The 19,743-nt window shown below is 45.7% G+C and overlaps 1 protein-coding gene across 1 annotated transcript in view; it reads right to left on the reverse strand.

Moving 5' to 3' along the window:
* Nucleotides 1–19,743, reverse strand: part of LOC103355479 (spermatogenesis-associated protein 16) — a 47,211-nt gene that overhangs the window by 2,032 nt on the left and 25,436 nt on the right. Inside the window, exons 4-6 of the mRNA XM_008279302.1 lie at nt 11,154–11,238; nt 6,193–6,397; nt 798–944 (exon numbers count right to left, since the gene is read on the reverse strand). Of these exons, the coding sequence (XP_008277524.1) occupies nt 798–944; nt 6,193–6,397; nt 11,154–11,238 (437 nt within the window). The remainder of the gene's footprint in view (nt 1–797; nt 945–6,192; nt 6,398–11,153; nt 11,239–19,743) is intronic.

Consider the following 19,743-nt stretch of genomic DNA (forward strand, 5'->3'; position numbering starts at 1 on the left):
GGCTAACGTACACAATGGCATAGATCTCATGGCCGCGTCCTTTTACTCATGCTTGCTTCCCCTTTTGGAACAGATACCCCATTACCCAGAACCAGAGCGGCGCTGACCCACTTAGCTGCTCGCTGTGTACAGAGAAGGAGGGTAATGAGGTGTGCTTGCATCCTCCAATGTGCTGAAGTAGGTCTGCAAACACACACCATGTAAACGCAGTGTGACCAACATATGGCGTCGCTCGATGCTTTATTATTTTTGTCATTTAAAGGATAATTCCAGTTTAACTTGGGTCGTATTTTGAACATTACTGGTCCCATTAAGATAAATAAAGGGGTGGCATCGCCTAAGTGGGCAAAGTGGTGGTAAATCAGAAGTATGTTGTATCTCTGTGACACTACACCGGGGATTGGACCCGACAGAACTCTGCTCCACACTTCCTGGCATTTAACAACCTAAATATTCTACGTGGACGTCAGACCATAGAGTCATGATCAAGTTTCCACCCCAGCAGTGCATCTAAGACGTCGTCGGTGTAACATGTGGTTCAGGAGCTCATGTCTTTGGTTTCTTTGATCGTGAACCATGTCCTTCATCAGTTACTCAACACTGCACTAAACTACCAGCTACTAAAGCTGTAACATACCCATATTAGTCATGTGACACAGTCCCAGTTTCCTCCATCTGTGTTCATTCAGTGGATGTTTTTATACTATAAGGCCAATTAAATGGCGATTACATGTTCCATTTGACTCAACGTGTTGGTGAATCATCAGCAGTAGACGACTCATACACTGTACACACACCTGGTGAATCGGGCCAGAGATCTCTGAATATGTTCTTGAGGAACACCCCATCTTCTCTCCTCCTGAAGCCCAGGGTGAGGAGGTACTGCTGGGGTTCAGCAGAGAGCCAGTCAGTGGTCTGGGGCAGGATGTGGCCTCCTCTGGAGTCTGAGCAGAAGGAAAGTGGAGTCCAGGTTAGGATGAACAGGACCAGAATCCGAATGTGTTTCAGCATTTTGATTTGGGCTTGAAGTGGCGCTGACTGTAGTGGGGCCACTACATTAACGTTTAATGTGAACGGTGAACTTTACGGCTCCCGGTGTGATGCTGACTCTTATTTATGAGCTGAGTCATGGCAGGCTGGCTTCTCTTCACTCAGGGGCATTTAAAGGTAAATACGTGGCAGACAGACCCCAGACCTCTCAGCTTTTGTTGGTGGACATGCTTCATGTAAAAAACAAACAAACAAAACTGTAAAGGGAGGAAAGGTGAGAAGAAAGTCTGATGGAGAACTGTTTCACATGGACGAAGTCACTGTAGTAGAACATATCCATCAGATAAACAGCTGCTTTATGGACTCACATGTGGAGAACATGGTCACCGTTCCTATTAAAGCCTGGATCAGTAAAACAACGTTCAGTGCCATGAATCATAAATAAAGCAAAAAACCCAAACAAAAACTAAAGAACTAAAGTGAAACAATTCTTAGATTATTTATTTTCAACACATTCAGCTCAAGTGTCCACAGGTGAACAAATACATTCATAATGCAGCCTCTACAGACTCTGTGTGTTTCACACCACTCGGCCCATAAACTCGTGGACGGTGCTTCACCGTGCTGAGGGATCTTCCAGTAACTTGGAGTCGTGCTGCATTTATTTCCTTGTTTAAATATGTTTAGATTTCTTCTCAGTCTCTACTTTCTGCCCAAACTCGTCTCCTGTCTGCTCGGTGTAAACACAAGTTCAACCAAATAGTCATTAAACTAGTTTAAACCAGATGTGTAGAATACAAACCTACTCACCTTTTTTATTAAATATCACAATTCATTTAACTGTTGGGAAGTTCAACATCTAACCAAAGCTGCCTGTGGTTTTGTGGTTCAGAGGGTTAAAACGATGTCATGTCAGGGAGTATCACTACAGTCTGTTTATTAGAAACAGGTAGAAGAAGATCAGCATATTTCTATATCTGTGTCCCTGATCACTGGATATCCACAGAATACAAAGACAAGACCTGAATGAATAAGATTTAGTGCATTGGAGGTGAACTATGCAGTCGGTGTAGTATAACTTGTACTTCAGTCAAACTTTGGTGCTTCCATCAAACACAATGCAGCAGCAGAAGAACTGCTTCCAGCCACTGATGTCCTTTCCTTTCTCTCTCCGCTGTGACTGCTGACTACATCAGCCAGTGTCATGGTTCTGATGATGGTGGAAGTGATAGTGTTGCGGGTTTGAGATTCTGCTCCAGCAGGGACACGGAGATTGAGTAGCCTCCAGAGGAGCTGGATAGCAGGAGAAATCCAATCTGTGATAAATGGGATTGCAGGAGGAAGTTCATGTTGAGGTCTAAGGGCCAGTGCAAATGAGTAAATGGAGGAAGAAGGAAGGGAAGGAGAGAGGTGAAAAATATCATCATGACCTATTAAAGAGAAATGTGAAAAGGAGGAAAAAATAAGTCGAGATGGATTGAAGATGTGCTGGGAAGGACAAAGGGGGGAGTAGGGGCAGGAAGGAGTCTGGGGGTTGTTCTGGGGATTTATGATCTCTGGTGGTGAGGCGGACACTTCTGCCAGCTCTTCTGCTATAATTTCATTACAATTCTCAGGGGAGAGTTTGAGATTCCCGAGGTGGAGATGCCATTTCTGAGGACTCCGCTGATGCATTCAACTGTTTCAGAGGGGAGTCCTGAGAATTTCATCACAAGTGGCCCGCTCTATCAGTCCAGGCGTCCTGGAATAAGAAAATAATGGAATACGCAGAGGCAGGGAGCTCCTCCACTCAGAGACACTCTCTCCATCTATGCTGTCTCGTAGTTGTGATCTACTGCCACAGTCGTCCTCCCACTTGTGTTCCTTTGGAGTCGTGTCTTAATGTATGTATGTGACCGTCCAGGACCTGTGTCATCTGAAGGTCACTGATCTCTTCCTTTATCTTAATTTTCACGCTTCCTGTTTGTCCTCTGTTCTGTTCTGTTCTGTTCTGTTCTGTTCTGTTCTGTTCTGTTCTGTTCTGTTCTGTTCCCATCATGCATGCAGTGATCCGAGCCAGACTGTCTCGTCTTTACAGTCCTCGTCATCTTCTTTCTTCACGTCTCTCCCTTTTGTATCCACTAATCATTTCCTTTGTCCGTTAAACATCATGTTCACCTTCTTAAATAATAAAAAGTAATGACAATAATCAAATAATAGTGTACAGGAGCTTTTCATGCTTTTAAAGTAAACTTCCTGTTGCAGCTGAGAAAGTAAAATGTCGTGACAATCAGGTCTTCTACCTCGTTAACGGGTTCATATTGTGTTTTTAATATGCTGGAAAATATAAAATAAGCAGTCAACCCTGTGAGCATCTCTGCCTGTAGCGGACCAATGACCGTTTCAGAACCACACATTCAGACCTCCAGAGTTACAGAACAAATCCTGTCGACTTGCAGGATGGAGCTTTCTGTATCATCCTTCTTCCTGTATGTATGTTTGAATTAACTGAATGTTAATTGCTTGAATAATAAAACCTGCCAGTGTGTAGCGTGGAGTAGTTTTACAGCAGAGCTGTAGGTGAGCTGTTGTGCTCGAGCTGCACAAAGAGGGGAGGAGTGGGTGGAGAAGGAGTGGAGGGCTTCATACATCTGCAACGGCTCAGAGTTACATCTGAACCATTCAGAGACTTTTATATGTCAGTGATTCAGGGATTTGAGTTTAAGGGGTTTGATGGCTGAGGAACTGGAAACATGAAGTTTAATCACAGGACAGCAGAAATAAGGAGCTGGAACACCTTCAACACCTCTGTGAAGGTCTGGAGCTGTCCTGCTCACAGTCGCATGGAGGTTCATCTCTACATGAGACTGTAATATTAATACAAAGCTACTGGTTGAAGGCTCTTTAAATAAAAAGTCTGAGTCTTTCCTCTGCCATAAGTCTTGTTTGTAAATCGGTTGTTCAGTGTCTGCTGTGTTAGGGAACAGTTCCCCTCTCAGACCTGATCAGCTGCTTGTGTTGAGCAGAGGGTGGACTGGAGGACAAGATGTGGTGATGCTGAGAACTCCCTCGTTGTCACGGTGAGGTTGTGATGCAACCATCAGCCCTCTGAGTGTTCAGGAAATCCCTGTTTATCCAGACAGCACTGAAGCATTTTCCTCCACCAAGCTGAGCGCAGAGAACCACGTAGTAAACAGACATCACACATTCAACACAAATAGGGTGGAGCGGATGAAAAGCTGGCGTTAATATTTAAAAGGTATAAACGATCAGTGAACACAACGGCCTGTGCAGGTTCTAAGGTCTGCCCCTGCTAGCTGTACTCTCCTGCACCGCCTCAACTCCACCACAAGCTGACAGCAGTTACAATATTGCACCAGAGACTGATGTTAGGACGGCATGCTATTGGAGACAGAAAGCATTCATGTAAACTAAAGATAGAACATTCAATACTCTGTCTTAATTATTAAAATGTTTATGAAGTGACGGACTATAAAACACATCCTACAGCAGCCAGCAGTTCACATGAACACCCATCGACGTGCTGCCCGTAGAAATCCTCATGAGAAGTAAACGCAGCACAAAACAAAGTTTATGTTCTTGTATATTCCAACACTGGACAGCACAATAATGTGTATATTTTAAAATAACTGCAGCTTCTTCTCCATCTTCTGGCACAGAGGTCACAGGAGGAGGTACCAGACTGCAGTAGTCCAGCTTTGTTCTGCACTGGACAGCTATTTGGCCAGGGCTCCCTTGTAAAAGAGATGTCAATCTCAGTGGGACTCACCTGGTTAAATAAAGGTTAAATTAAAAAAAAAAAAAATTCAGCACATGAGACACACTTCCTGTTCCCACTCCGTGGTGTTCTATATGTATTATATAAGCATCCAGAGTCAGTCTCTGCACACAGCATTTATTCAACAATTATCACCACTTTAAAAAAAAATAAAAATCCTCCAAAAGCTGATTATAGTTAAAGACTCTCACCTCGGCCTTTCTGCTCGTCTCCATCCCCCTAACCTCCCCTCTCCTCTCACTATCCTCCCTCTTTACTTCCTGCTGTCCTCTTCCTCGTCCTCTCTGACTACTTGTAGGTTGAGGTATCTGAGGGTTTTGTCAGCTCGAGGCCTCACTGCTTCCCTCTGAGCTGAACTTTCCTGGTTCCAGTCTGATCTCCTGACAGACTGACTGATGCACTGACTGGTTGACCTGCTGGCAAATCGAGTGTCTGTGAGTCTCAGCTGTCTGAGTCAACAGGACGGTGACTCACTGGTCATCTGTGTTGTCAGAAACGTTGATGACAACCTGAGTGACTGTTTGACTCAGTCAGCTTGGACGGCGTGTTGAGAGACGGTCCGATCCAGCGCTCGGCACTTCTCCGCTAAAGGCCTCATTTTGTGCCCATTTATAGTAAATTAACCAGTCAGACATCTCCAGAATGTTTTTCTGCTGACAGTCCTGCTGAGATGGTTGATTTTACTTTAGCTGTGTACGTGTTGGTTGTAGCCTTGTTCTAAATGGGCTGTTTCAGTGTCTGTAGCTGCTGCTGGCCACGCCCACTTCAGGAAGAAGACTCTGTGCACCTGTGATTCCCACCATTTTTTTTCTGTTTGATACTTTTACACCAAAGTGACAGCACAGCCGTTGTTGTTAACTCGTGTGTGTTGTGAGTTCATCAGCGAACACTGCGGTTGTGAAACCAGAGAACATGAAGATGCTTGCGTTCACTCTTGCGGCCAGCAGCAGAACATCTGGCGTGCTTTGCTTGTGGCTGAGACCTTTTAGAACCAGCACAAGCAGCTTTAGGAAGTCAATGGACCTGGCAGGACCGCAAGGCTTTTTCCGAATGTCTCACCTTACAAGCAGTGAGCAGTAAGAAGGTTATTAGAGCCAGATGAGTACTGGTTCCTCCACTGGAACGCTGCATCTACTGGTACAGCTGGGAGACTATTATTTTACACATCAGAGTTTATAAAGCAGAAAAAAAACACAATAAAATGGATTTTTTAGGACCTTTAAGCCCACAGGACCAAGGTTGGAACACTAGGACCAGACACAAAGTGCACCTTTTAGCAGGTGTTTGGTCAAGTGACTAGAATTAAAGGGATGACCAAACTCACTGATATTCACCGTACAGGATCATGGCAGTAAAAACACTGGACAGCCTTCCATGTAGCAGTCTTTGACATGTGGACCAGCCACCTAACAAACCGACGGTACCGTCCCCAGACCCAGGCTTGATGAACTGGATTCCTCCAGTTTGTACCTGAAACACACCTGTGAACAGGAGGTCGGTGAGGGCAGGATGCTGCTCCATGCAGGCCTCCTCTGCTCGGCTGATGTCCTTGGCTGTAGGTTCCCCAGAGTACGGCGTGTACATCACACAGATGTCCTCCTCCACGAGCTGAGCCTCATGTAGCATAGCCTGGGGCAGAAAGCAGAGGAGAGTGAAGCCCGAGTGTGTTCGTCTTCAGATCGCTGCAAAATGTGCTCATGAGGTGATGCGAATGCCTGCAGGTGAGGACACGAGGCTCGTCTCACATTCAAGTGCTCTGAAGAAGTACTCCAGAGTAACCCTGGTTACAGTGAGTGCATCATGAGTCGAGCCACAGTTACACATGGCAGCCCTGGCTGATCCGTACATGATCCAGGAGCTGATGATAACATGTCCATCATGAACACAGGATGTGCTGCAGGTATCTGCCACCAGCTGAGGCTGCAGATGTTCCAAACCAACAAGGTGGAAAGTGGGACACATGGCATCTGGTAGCAGCAGTGCAGTTGGGCAGGATTTTGATCTAGAAATAAGGCTGCACATTGCCAGAATATACTGGCATAGAACCACTGGGCTGGAGAAATGGGGAACCACGTCCAGAACAGACACTGAAGAATGCTCATTAACATGTTTGTTAACTTTTATTTGATGAGCTGTTGTCATATGCGGTTCCATATATAACGTCCACATGCATGATGCAGCATGCTTCAAATGGATCTTCAGTACGAGCGGTGCTTCTCAGACGGTGTTTAATCAGATTGTTAGATCCACTCAGTTTTGGCTTTTTTGTGTTTTCCTAATTTTCGACTTGTTGACTCGTCTAAATCTAAATTTCTGATTAACCAAGTGGGGATTTTAGTGATTAGGAACATCTTCAGTAGAATTACACTGCCTGTTTGTTCCAGTGTGTTGGGCTGATACAGACACGGTACCGGTACCGGTGTACAGGCGTGCTTCGTGTACCAGGCTGGAGATAAGCAGACCGTATCTTTTCCTCTACATCCGTCCCAGACATATCTCACCAGTGTGCAGAGTGAATCCAGAATGTGGATTGTAGTTTTGCATTTCATGTCTCTTCTCTCTAACAGCAAACTGAACCCCGTGTTAGCATGGCCGACCTCACAGCAGAAATAAACCCGTGTACAGCTGGACAGAGACAACAGGCGTGTTGTCTGAAGCTACTTCAGGTGGTGGATTTGTATTTCACTCACCTGCTTACACAGTAATAAGGCTTAAAGTTTAAAGGTGCGTCTGCTTTGAGTAACAGGTGGCTGCTGTCGTAGGACCATTCATGGCACTGAGACGTTTGCCTGCAGTCGGAGGGCAGCACCAAGGCAGCATCACACTGAGCTCTACAGACAGAGTCATTGGGGATCGGTGTTGTTTTCATTGTTGTTCTTCCTCCAAACAGCATTAAGATGAAATAATGTTTTCACTAATTCCATATTTACTTATTCTTACTGGATGTAACTGACTTCTCAGCCAGTACCGCTATGTGGCTTCTGTGCAGCGTTTGGCTTCTTTAACAGACTCTTACTGCCTTCTTGTTAACAGACACACTGCTTGCTTCATATTTACTTGAATTATTACCTGCAGAAAGAGACAAAGGTGCACCACAAAAGCAGGTCTGCTCAGGGTTTAGGTCGGCTGTACAGAGGACGAAGCAGATTTATCTCTATGTGGGTCTGACTGTCAACCAGGATTAATACACCAGCAGGCAGCTGTACGCACACGTGGGCCTCATGCTAACAAATGGAGCTGACTTTCAGACTTTCTTTGCATTTCAGATGGTCGCCCAACAAAACACACGCCAGCGTTTGGTTATCATGCCTGAAGCCCATATATAACAGCAGCATGGTGCTGTAAGCAGCAGTAGCTATCTATTAAACAGTGTAAATGCATACTTTACTGTTTAAATCAGTGCCTCCTGATGCTCCAGTCTGATCCTCTGGTCCTACTGAGCCCCACCATCTACTCTACTGAGGACTGCTCTGCCCAAGTTGAGACTCTTTTACGGCAAGAGTGCAAAACAACAACAAAAAAAACCCGTCAGGAAATGAAACTTCAGTCTGGCAGAGAAGAAATATGAAAGAAGTGGCCTGTTTTATTTTTTGCAGATGTTGAAAAAGATTCCTCGTCTGTGCAAAATGATGAAAAGGTGAAGAACAAAGCATCAGATGTGGTTGTCTCTCAAAGTGAAATGAAATCTGAGGCAGAGGCCAGAAACAAACACAAACCGATTTGTGGTGGTAATGGTGTCGATAGCGGCACAGATGAAGAGGCTTCTCTGGCATAAGCTTAATTAAAGTGAAAAGCCTTTAACAGAATGCATCCACACATACAAACATACAGCAGCTCCAAGTGGCTTGGGACTGCCATGGGGATGGAGGGTGAGAGAGAAGCACAAACCAGAGCTCTCTTGATGTGCTGTGTACCAAAACCTCTCCTTGCAGTTATCTCACATCAAGCGAATGCAAATGACGGAGCTTGGACGGCGAAAACACACACAGAGGATCCTTAAAACAGTGGAGAACACAAAGAGAGGGCATCATTCCAGGTGGAGGAGCCTCCTCTGTCCTCAGACAGAGAGGAAGAAAGGGAGGAACACCAGGAAGAAAAGAAAACCAGCAGTCTGAACTTGAGTTCTGTCATTGAGGATGTCCTTTCACGCTGCCGCCGCCGCCGCCGCCTTTATTTTTTCAAGGCAGGTGAACATCTGACTTGCTGCCAAAAAACTGCAGGTTTAGTTCTGCCAACAGGAAGTCACATCCAGAAGAAAAACCTCTATCCTGCAACTTCACCTGTCTCCTGCATTTTACCTGAATAACTGCGCCTATCCTTCCCAGAGCAACGGATCAGTCAGTGTAGAACGCTGGAAACAGGCGCTGAGGGTAAACATCCATAAAGCCACTCAGAAAACAGAATTAAACTCTTTGTAATTGGTTAAAGCTGCACATGTCAATGCAGTTATACAGACAATGGATTAAGTGGCTCTTGGTGATTTAAAAGGGCTGCTGTGTGGTGAAGAACGCACGCTTTCAGCATCCAAAACAAAAGCAAGTTCAAGCTTTAGTCACGCCGCAGAAAATGTATAATTTAGCAGCCAGCTAGATGTGAGTAATTAAATAGAAATGAACTAAAAGACATCCTGATGCATTGTTTTATGTGTACGTTTTAAATATCAAGATGAAGCAGGAATGTCTGACATGCAGCTAACGTGAATACCTGCAGTTTACAGTTAAGAGCAGTGAATCAATAGAGAATAAAAGGCTTCGAGTGGTTCAGTCTGAGAGCTGAAGTTGGACATTAAAGGAGCAGTGCATGTAAAAAAAACCCTCCAACAGTTTGCAAGTGAAGAATTTTGCAGGAAGAGTGTTTTAAAATCACAGTGGGCAGTACGAGTTGCTGAGGATGGACTCCCTTTGTCCATTATGTCTTTTGTGTCTTCTTGTTTTTAGATGTTTGGTTTTTTTTTTAGCTCTTTAGGCGTTGTTTCAAAGAGGAACAAGTGTTTGCTATTTCAAACTAACGGCTTCCAAGAAATGCATTTATTGTTCCACGTGTCGCCGTCGTCCGACATGCACAGGACACCTGTCACGCTAAAACCCACAGTTTTTATGTAATAATAGCCAGATGGGAGAACAGTTGGGCGAATCTTACGGACACCTTAAAATGCATCATCACACCACTGCAGAAGTCACACAGGAATCTGGCATTGGCATGACGCAGCCCTGCTATTGTCCCGTTTGTTAAAACCAGAGAATCTTACCAACCAAATGGTGTCTCTGCCGTTAATCGTTGGTGTTCTGGGGCTGTTTGAGCCTCATATCGTTTTTTACACCGTGACCCAGCGGTCACTGTGGTCAGCTGTTCCTTCTGCATCACGGTCGGAGCTGGAATAGTTAAATATTGAGATGTATGGAGTTTAGCACACACCGGCTTTCCAGTATTCATAAGAAAAAGCAGTTTGAGAAATGACGGTGATGGCCAAACCAACAAAACACTTTTAATTCTGGCCATTCATCACATCACGCTCCGTCTCATTAAGCGCTTCAATCAAACCAGACAACAACCAATTATGGATCCTCACTGCTGTGCTTCAAACATCATCCAGGCTCAGAGGAACGGAGACGGGATTCAGAGAACAGCTTTACCGGAGGAGAAGTTGAATCCGTCCTTTGTGTCTCATTTAATCTGTGTGATATTTGATCGTTGCATTCATCAGAGGACTCTGGTTTGCTCATCGTCAGGCTGAAAGACTCAGAGTCAGCCGAAGATGAAGAGCAACTTCTGGAAAGAAATCTGTCATCTCAGGAAAGGTGTTTAAAAGGATGATTAGCGCGACGCTGACCGTGTTCACGCCGGACTGGAAAAGCATTTGTTAACACTGGAAGTATAGCACAACCTGTTCCTGTCACACTATAAGTTAATGTTCATAAACTCATGTGGATAATTCTTTGTCTTGGAGAGTTTGTTCAGAAAAGCTGCTTCATGCTGTTGTGTATTTAGGAGGAAACAACCTCATTTAGACACAGAAACAGGAAGTCTAAATGGTTTTGTTCCCTCTGACAGACGACTACACTTAACGTCATGATGTTCATTTAGCAGAGTCCAGGAGCCAGCGTCTGATGTAAAGACATCCGGGGTGACGTATGGACTGTGCTCTTTACTCTTACTGATTTTTAAGGTTAAGTCTGTGGTCGGGACCAGACGCAGCAGCGACACACACACCTCCACCTTGCCCTTGTGGGCTCATTATAAACTCTTTAGCAGGCCTTATGCTGCAACCAGAGGCTGCTAACAGCCTGATGGATCGGCCAGCGAGGACCCCAGTCGGCAAGTCCTTTAACCAATAATCATTCATGCACTTGCACTTGTCTGCTGAGCGCCCATCTGTCCTACACACCTGCCAATAGAGTTTGAGCTGCGTGCTGATCCGGCGCTCGGTGCCTCCCGACAGACAATACAGCCAGTCAGCAGTCAGGACGCTCCTGATGACAGAGAGAGAGGAAAGCGTCTGTCAGAGAACCTCAATCACGCTGCTGAGCAGTTTGAGAAAAGGCAACAACACGTCCACATGTTCTCACACGTCCCTCTGAGCTGAACAGGAAATGAGAAACAACGTTTAAGTCATTTTAAAGTCAAGCTGCAGTTTAATCAGCGCTGTGAGGTTTGTCCTGTGGCCCGCTGACATCCTCTCAGTCTTCAGCATCAGGCACACAAGTGAAGGTAAAGCTTAAAGGATCACGTCCACGCCTCAAGATATCGCAGCTGAACGGTTAAAACAGTAATTACTCAGATTAAAACAGGATTTGACGTGTGAGGAAAAGGGAACAACTTATACTTTGCTTGCTATTTTCGTCTCAGGCATGTTTTAGCATCTTTGCATGATTAAAATAAGTGATTGTGATGGATTATATATAAAAAACAAAGAATACAAATCAGTGTCCTGTAGATCCAGTGTCCTCTGCAATGCTTCAGCACAATACGGATATTATTTGAATAATTACAGGAGCGTGTACGTGGAAGCAGTGATCACCACATAACGCTTGTTTTGCTGCTCTATATATAGCTGCATTTGTGATCAACTGTGGCACTTCTGCTGTGACTCTTTCCCCAAATCCCAGCTCCTGATGTGCTGCCTTTCATGTTAGTCAGCGTTTCGTGCTTCACAGTTACAAACTCATCGCCTTTTGGCAAAATGTGGCCCTCGTGATTCACACCCTCGTGACTCATGTGGTTCTTTTAATGTCTTTTTTCTTCCACCTGGGTGCACACTCAGATGTCCTGAGCCGATACCGAGGAGCTGATTCCACATATACACACATAGTACTCTGTAGTGTCCTGGTTTATATGGAAGTGGTGGGTTCTGCTCTGGACCCTTGTTTGCCAAACTTGTTTGCTTAACCCAGGGTCAGTGTTTGTACTTTATAATTTATGAGGTCAAAGAAGCTTCAATCTGCATCACGACTGTACAGCAGGGATGAACTAGACCTGAGGTGAGCACCAGAGTCCAGAGTTTGGGAGTAGATTCTGTGGACGCTTCGGTCTGTTTCCTCTGTTATGGTGTTTAACCTGACTCTGGTCTTATGCCGGCGCCACACAGAACCCATAATGTCACCTAACCAGTCAGATGTCTAACATCTATTTACACCTGCAGTGTACAGAGTTTGTGTCACCTGGATAATCTGGTTAGTTACTAAACAACTGAACAACCAAGACACCAAAGTAGAACATAAGAATGAAGACATTTTGACCCATTTGTGTGTGAAAGGGTTGCACACAAGTAAACGGCATCATCAGAAGATGGGTCTACTTCTGTGTTCTCTGTGGCACAGCGACGCCTCTTATGCGCTGCTGTAGCTCCTCTTATTGATTAACGTGGAAGCTAAGTGGTGCAGCAGCTGCTCGCCGAACAGCCGCATTCGTTACGGCGTAGCCACAGGGTCGGGATGCGGTAACTGGTTCCTTTGGACCTTGTTGCAGGTTAGTAAAATACCAGGATTTACTCGGCTTCAAGGCGAAGCAACCTCCTCTTCGTTTGGTCTAAATGACAGAAGGTACCAACGTCAGCGCCAAAAAGTCCAAATTAAACTCATCCAAAGGACAGTCAGATAAAAGCATGACTGATTCCTCTTTTACATTCAGTCTTACACCAGTTAGCCTTGTTCAGCCTTTTTCTAACTAATAATCAGATTTTAGTCGTATAAAAGCCTTTTTAATATAATAAAGTCTGTGTCATTTTGCACTGGTACACGAACCTTTTCACTGCTAGTAAATGTTGATCATGCACTAAAATACTTATTTTTAATTTAACACACACTTATAATGCTTCATGTGACTCTATGCACAGCTGCATTGCATTTGACAGTCTCACTCAAGCATCAGTTTTTGTTTTAAAAAAAAACAAACCTGTGTCCCACTGATGTGTCACTGAAAAGCACAGCATTGTTTGGAACTTGGAAATTCAGGTCAGCAGAGTTCACCGAGTTTCTTACTGAAAAAACAAAACTGGAGCAAGAAGCAGTCGGTGACAAACGCGTCTCTGATGTGACAATAGTGAGAAAGCGCCTCATCAGGCCAACCACAGCTCCTCTGCATTCACGTCAGAGCTGACTGAGATGAAACAGAGCGACACCCAGCTTCTCCTCGTCTTTGTGGGTTTTTTACTTTTTATTCTGAGGTAGATGTGTGTCAGCCTGGATTTTAGCCCGGGCTCCCTGCCAGGCTAAACACTTTAATGTCTGTGCTGTCACCGGATGCATGTATGTTCGACGTTAACGCAGGTGTGTTAGTATGTGTCTAGATTCGCATACGTGGACATGTATGACATGTGTGATGTGTGTGTTGGTGGGCGTACAGAGCGTGTGAGTGTGTGCTGTTGCATGTATGTGTGCGCCATGATGTGAGGAGGCAGCAGAGACGTGGATGTCCCCTGACACAGTGAGACATTAAAAGCAGCATTCTGTCAGTCTTTGTGAATGTAAAGCATGTCTCCACTGCAGGGAGCTTCCACAGGAGGGATTGCTGCGTCCACGTCTGTGTTGGATATTTCTTTGCACTTGTGTGTAATGGTGATGCAGACATAGGCTGTAATTTCTCCATACGCAACGTTCTCTATTATAATTTTGTGGGTACACGGACGACTCTAACAAAGCCTGTAAATGACACCAGCTCTCCAAGGTCAGCCGTCTTTTGTGGTGCTAAGAGCCCCTCCAGGCCCCATTTACTGGCTGAGTGTGTCTCCGTCATACGAGGCTGACAGCCACGTGTGATGTGGAGGTGGGATGGCTGACTGGTACCAGGACCGGGGGTGGAAGGAGACAGGAAAAACACAGTGACGAGGAGAGGGAGGAAGAGAGCGACACTTTATTCTGCTCCTACATGCTACATCAGAGGCTGCTGTGAAATATATTCCAGAAGCTCAGTAGTTTATCTATATGGAAGCTTGTTTTGTGTGTAGTTCAGGTGTACGTTTGAGCAAATTTGATTAGGAAGCATGTTTATTTCTCTCAGTAACCAGCGTTCATCAACTTTTTGCTGCGTTTTTGCCAAAAGTTCTCCAGGTTCAGCTTCGTCTCTGAATGCAAACTTCCACAGCAGCGTACGTGTTATAATTTCCCTGCAGCCTGTTCTTCCTCTGGTACATTACACTCTAGTTACACTCAGTCACATCAGTTCGACTCTCTGGCTGAGTTTGTATGCACCGGACCGCCTCCAGTTCATTCCGTGTTCTGTCTGAACACACGGCGTGTCGGTCCTTCTCCATAGGCGGCTCTCCACTGCAGGACATGCATGAGGTGGCACGAATGTGTGCAGGAGCAGCTCTGTAAGCTGCCCGGTCAGGCTTTCTGTTTCTTTTGCGATGTAGGATACGACAGCTTCGGCGGTGATGTCAGCTCGATGTGTGGCAGAAATGTACAGGATGGACCTCCAGTTCTTGGTGAGAAGTAGAACAATGGAGGGTTTGCTCTGTCAGCCTATATGGTGAAACTTACTTTTTGACCAATCAGCATTGAAACCCACACGGCAGTTTTCCAGGGCTGCTCAGAAGCACATATCCTGCAGTCGGTACTCGTTTCTTCCCTTAAAACTGCCCTGAAAAAAGTTGAACGGGGCAGTTTCTGTGAACCACAGCACCTGGTGGAGGCCACCTTAAACTGTCCCTGCAGTGGAGAACAGCCTCATGTCACTCAGTCCAGTTCCTGCAAAGTTTTGAGTTCTGTTTGAATTTACTGCACGTGCATTAAGGCTGGACGTGCCCAGAGTCCCACTACAGATGCAGTAGCTACTCCACGTACACTACCGTACACTGTACAGAGGTAAATATCTAGAATGCATTTAGCTCCTCTGACTGCCGCGTCCACACCAAAGGACAGCAGCCTCTTTTCAGACAACAACAACAACAACAGCTAATAAATAGTATTAGAAAAGTAAAACTTCCACATTAACTGTGGCTAGAATGGCTCAGTGAGCTCCGATGTCGGCGCTTAAGGCTTGTAATTTGAGAATTAAACCTCCATGCATGTTCACAAAGTTAGTAATTAGAACTGTCTAATGACAAATGCAATCTTCTACGAATTCTGATGGAGGACGGAGCGCTGTATCCATGTCTGTACTGTCAGTGGGTCAGTTAATGCACAAGAAGCCCTGCAGTAATACAAGATGTGTGTGTGTGTGTGTGTGTGTGTGTGTGTGTGTGTGTGTGGCAGCGAACCAAGACAGTGATTAATTAAATCCTCTGGGAGTTGTGTTCATTGCTGAGGAGAGAGGGAGTGCTACACATCCGGTTGATAGACACCTCCCATGGCGATAGATGATGTATTACAGCGCACTGGGCCTGTCCAAAGATTACCATCAGCTGATAGACTTTGCACCACTCACTGGACAATATACAGTCGAGTCCCCGGTGAGCCAGAGGACAATGACGGTATAATCATCCCATCTAGTGGGAAATGGGGACGTCTGTACACACTTCAGTGGGTGAACTCAAACTCACTGGATGTGAAGTCAATACTCAGTGGAGCCTCAGTCAGAGCGTTCAGCGTGGACAAACAGGAGCCCAGAACAGAATAATGAGAGATGAACTGAGTTGTAGTTTATGTAGTTTGCCCTCATGCTGATAGTGGCTAGTAATGGTAAATGACCTGCACTGAGATACCTCTTATCTACCTCAGCTACTTAACTCGTACTTGACCCACTCATTTGCTCTCACACACCAGTGGCTGTCCAGAGCGCTTGGCTGTCATCAGCAATAACTTCAGGTTCAGTGCCTTGCCTGAGGAAACCATAAAGGGGCCAGAATTGAACCAAAAAACTCAGTAATTAGCAGACAACCTGCTTTACAACCCGAGCTACAGCCACACACCACCAGCATCAGAAAGCACTAAAGCACCATGAACACTGGACCTGCTGGCAGTTTGTTCGCCTGTAACCCAACCGGACAACCAACCACACACGTGTAGCAGAACAAAGAAGAAATCCTGAACATTCTCCAAATCAGAGACGTGCATTCACAGACGCCATCTTGTCCCTGATGCACGTGCTCCTGGCCGTCTATATGATATGAACGATAGCATGATTCCTCCTAGCACACAACATTCTTCCACTGATCGTGGTTCAGTTCTGACGCTCACAGGCCCGTCCTAGGTTCATCTCAGTTGTTGATGGTTTTAATGTGTGTTTAAGCTCATATGTGAAACTATTAACTCAGGTAACAGTCCTGCCTCTCAGGTAGCATGATTGATAGCCACCTTTAGTTCTTCTCATACTTACAGGATCAAAATACTACAAACCATTCAGTCTATGCATAAACCTGAACACATTCAGGTTTGTGGGTGAACGGTTGTGATGCATTTACACGACTTCTCAAGGACACAATCCCAGCGATTCTCACCACAGCTCCTGGGCAGCTTGTCTCTCAGAGGAGCCTCTGAGGCCATAACAAGCGCCCGTCTGTGGTTACTTGGTGAGTCAAGAAGTTGATCCATAATCAGCTCTACTGGCAGCAGCTTCAAGAGAAGAGCAGCCGCTCTCCCCCGATGTCTGAAAATAGCTTTAATCTTGAGCAGAGATGCTGGGAGGGAAGGCCGTTCCTCAACATAACAGGTACTTTCTGTATAAATAGGCAACTTCTTTTAAAAATTAAAGCTTGTTAGTTGTAGTGAAGGTGGTGTTTGTGTCTTGCACAGCAGTGTGCAGCCGTTTGTGTTTGAAAATGCATCAGTCACTGAGGGCCCTGCGTTTGTAAAGCATCTCCATTTTACTTCTCAGTGCACAGCAGCCACTTGGGGAAGCACTTGTCATTGCCCCTGCTGCTGCTACGCCAAGTACTGAAACCTCTTTGAAGCAACGCACTCTTTTGTTGAAGCTGAGATTTTTTTTTTAAACTTTGGAGGCCCGGAGCTATGAGCGCATACTCAGCCCTCAGAGCTGTCATCAGCGTGTCCTTTCCACAGTAAACAAGGAGAAGAAATAAGCCAACGCTGTAAAGAGCTCCCCAGTGGACACCAGGCTCACGGCTGATGCAAACATCTCTTCTTTTCTGCCTCTTCAAATTGGTCCAGACACTGTGAGCTGACGTAAGCTTCCAGTCCTCATTATGGAGAGAGGAGGTCGCCCGCCTTCAATTGACATCTGATTAATCAGAGTGCCATCAGCCTGTTGTGTGGCTCATTCTTGGCTAAAATATGTCTCATTTTTGGGGAGTGGGTTAAAAAAAAAAAGATCTCAGTGATCACAGTGAACATCACACATGTTTAAGCATGCATGTGTACGACCACGTGTACACAGGAGGGGCTATAAAAAGCAAGCATGGTCAATAATGCAGATTGACTACTTAATTCCCACCAGTCCGTCTGTCACCTGGCAACAGAGGTGGCCAGAGATCAATACACCTATTACCTGATATAAGAAGAGGACAAGGGGAGTGGGGGGGGTGGGGGGGAGGTGGTAAAGTGAGAGAGAGAGAGAGAGAGACGCCCAAGGCCGACATGGTGTATCTCATATCAAGATAATAACCCTGGTGGCCTTCTGACAGCTGTCCGGATAGAAAATATGATGAGGGACACAGGAGAGGGGAATAAGGCCACCGGGAAGTCGGGGAAACACTGTCACAAGGAGACAGACATTAAAACAGAGAGACAGGCCGTTACCGGGCTGATGGATGACGCGCTACATACTGAGCAGGTTAAAGTATAGGTCCAGTTTCTGTCTGCGGTCCTCCTATGAATCAGTTACTGGTCCGGGAGCTGTTCTGGCTCTGCTCACTGGCCCGGTCAACCAGAAAGCAGGACAGCAAACTTTAGTGCTACAAGCTCAGATAAGTAGGACGGCTTTTACCCATCGGACCACGGACTCAGAACCTCCGGGGGTGTCCTGTGGTGTCTGGCACTGGATGGTAATGGATCCTTTGGGTCCTCCGGGCTGCCGGGTGGGGCCTCTGTGGAACAGGCTTCTTCTGGTAATCTCATGGATGCTCGATCAGACTCTTTGTTGTGTCCCGTGAGTTGTTCCTGAGAAGTTTTTGCCATGTGGTGGAGTGTACTGGCTGCATGGAGGGCTGATCCCTGATGGTGTTTAGGAGGAGTAGCATACACAGGAACTACAAGGTTTCTCAGAGGAATGCTGCATGTAGTTAAACTAATGCTACGCACTTCGTTATATGTAAGGGAGCAGTGATTCCCTCAGTGATGGCCACCTGCCTTGACCCACAAACAGCAACATATCTACACAACCTGCCACCTCCACGCCTGACCGAGGGTCTGATGTTCCTTCAGAGGGAGTTTCTTACAGAACAGCAGTGGACTGTCCCTCGGCCAAGTCCCAAATGTCATTTTATTCCATCGTCTTTGAACAGCGGAGTCAAGAACACCGACCTTCACTGAGGTTACAGAGACCTGCTGGGATGTTTGATATTTATTTCCTGGGTGAGTTGACGTCAGAAGAATATTTGACAGCGAGTCACCTCTGAGAAGGTTCGCTTTTGTAGAAAGTCATTTGTAGGTAATGTTTCTAGAGACTTCACAGTATCTCAGTAAGCGTTCCTAGACTGGTGTAGCTCCGTCCCACCTTCCAGGTCCAGGTTGGTCGATCGAACAGGGCTGGTGGGACTCACATTGTCAATGCAGTTTGGGAGCTTTTGGTTCGTACTGAAGGGGGTGAATGTTTTTGTTTGTTTGTTTTCCCTCACAGGCCCAGTTGGTGTTCAATAAGCCCATTGCTTCAATACATAAAAATCCCATTTAAAACCTGTATTTTGTGTTTGTTAGGTTGCCTTGGTTTTGAAGGTCTGATACAGTTTAGAGGTACACGGAGAAAGAACTCAGGAGGGCGTTGAATACTTGTTCACAGCCCTGTACTTCGGTGGCCTTGAGAGATCAACACACTGCAAGTTTAGAAAATATGCAAATAGACAAAATGCAAGCAAGAAAAAAACCACCAATCTGACAACACAGAAGTTATTTACAGAGAAAAATACTGCAGAAGCAGAAAACAGCACCAAATGCACTGTGTTGGGTTCATTTAATGAAATCTAAATATTGGCTCCACAAACGTGAAGGTGAAGGAGATGGATTAAGATCAGGACCAACGAACGTCGAATGGCGACATCTGTATCGTTTGCTTCTCGGCTGCTTTAGCATCCTGCTCGTTCGGCAGGTCAACATGGTTTGCTGCTGCATGCTGAAGTCAGTGAATTCATCGACGTTCAACTGAAATTCATGGACGTCAGCACAAGTTTTCCAGAAGCTGAGTGGAGCAGAAGCATGAAGACTGGCTGGACACAGGCTGATGAGTGGCCAGGTTTTGGTGAGTTGCCTTGAAAGGTCTCCTAAATCAGCCCTCTGTGCACTTTACTCCACATGTAAACCTCCACAGTCACTCTCCTCTGAGTGGTGAGTCCCGTCTCAGTCAGCATCTCCCGCTGATCAGAGCGTACACAATGTATACAGCAGGCTCTGGCCTGTATATATACTGGGCGGCAGATAAAAGTCGAT

Source organism: Stegastes partitus, unplaced genomic scaffold, assembly GCF_000690725.1.
Source record: "Stegastes partitus isolate 25-593 unplaced genomic scaffold, Stegastes_partitus-1.0.2 Scaffold153, whole genome shotgun sequence".
Taxonomy (NCBI): domain Eukaryota; kingdom Metazoa; phylum Chordata; class Actinopteri; family Pomacentridae; genus Stegastes; species Stegastes partitus.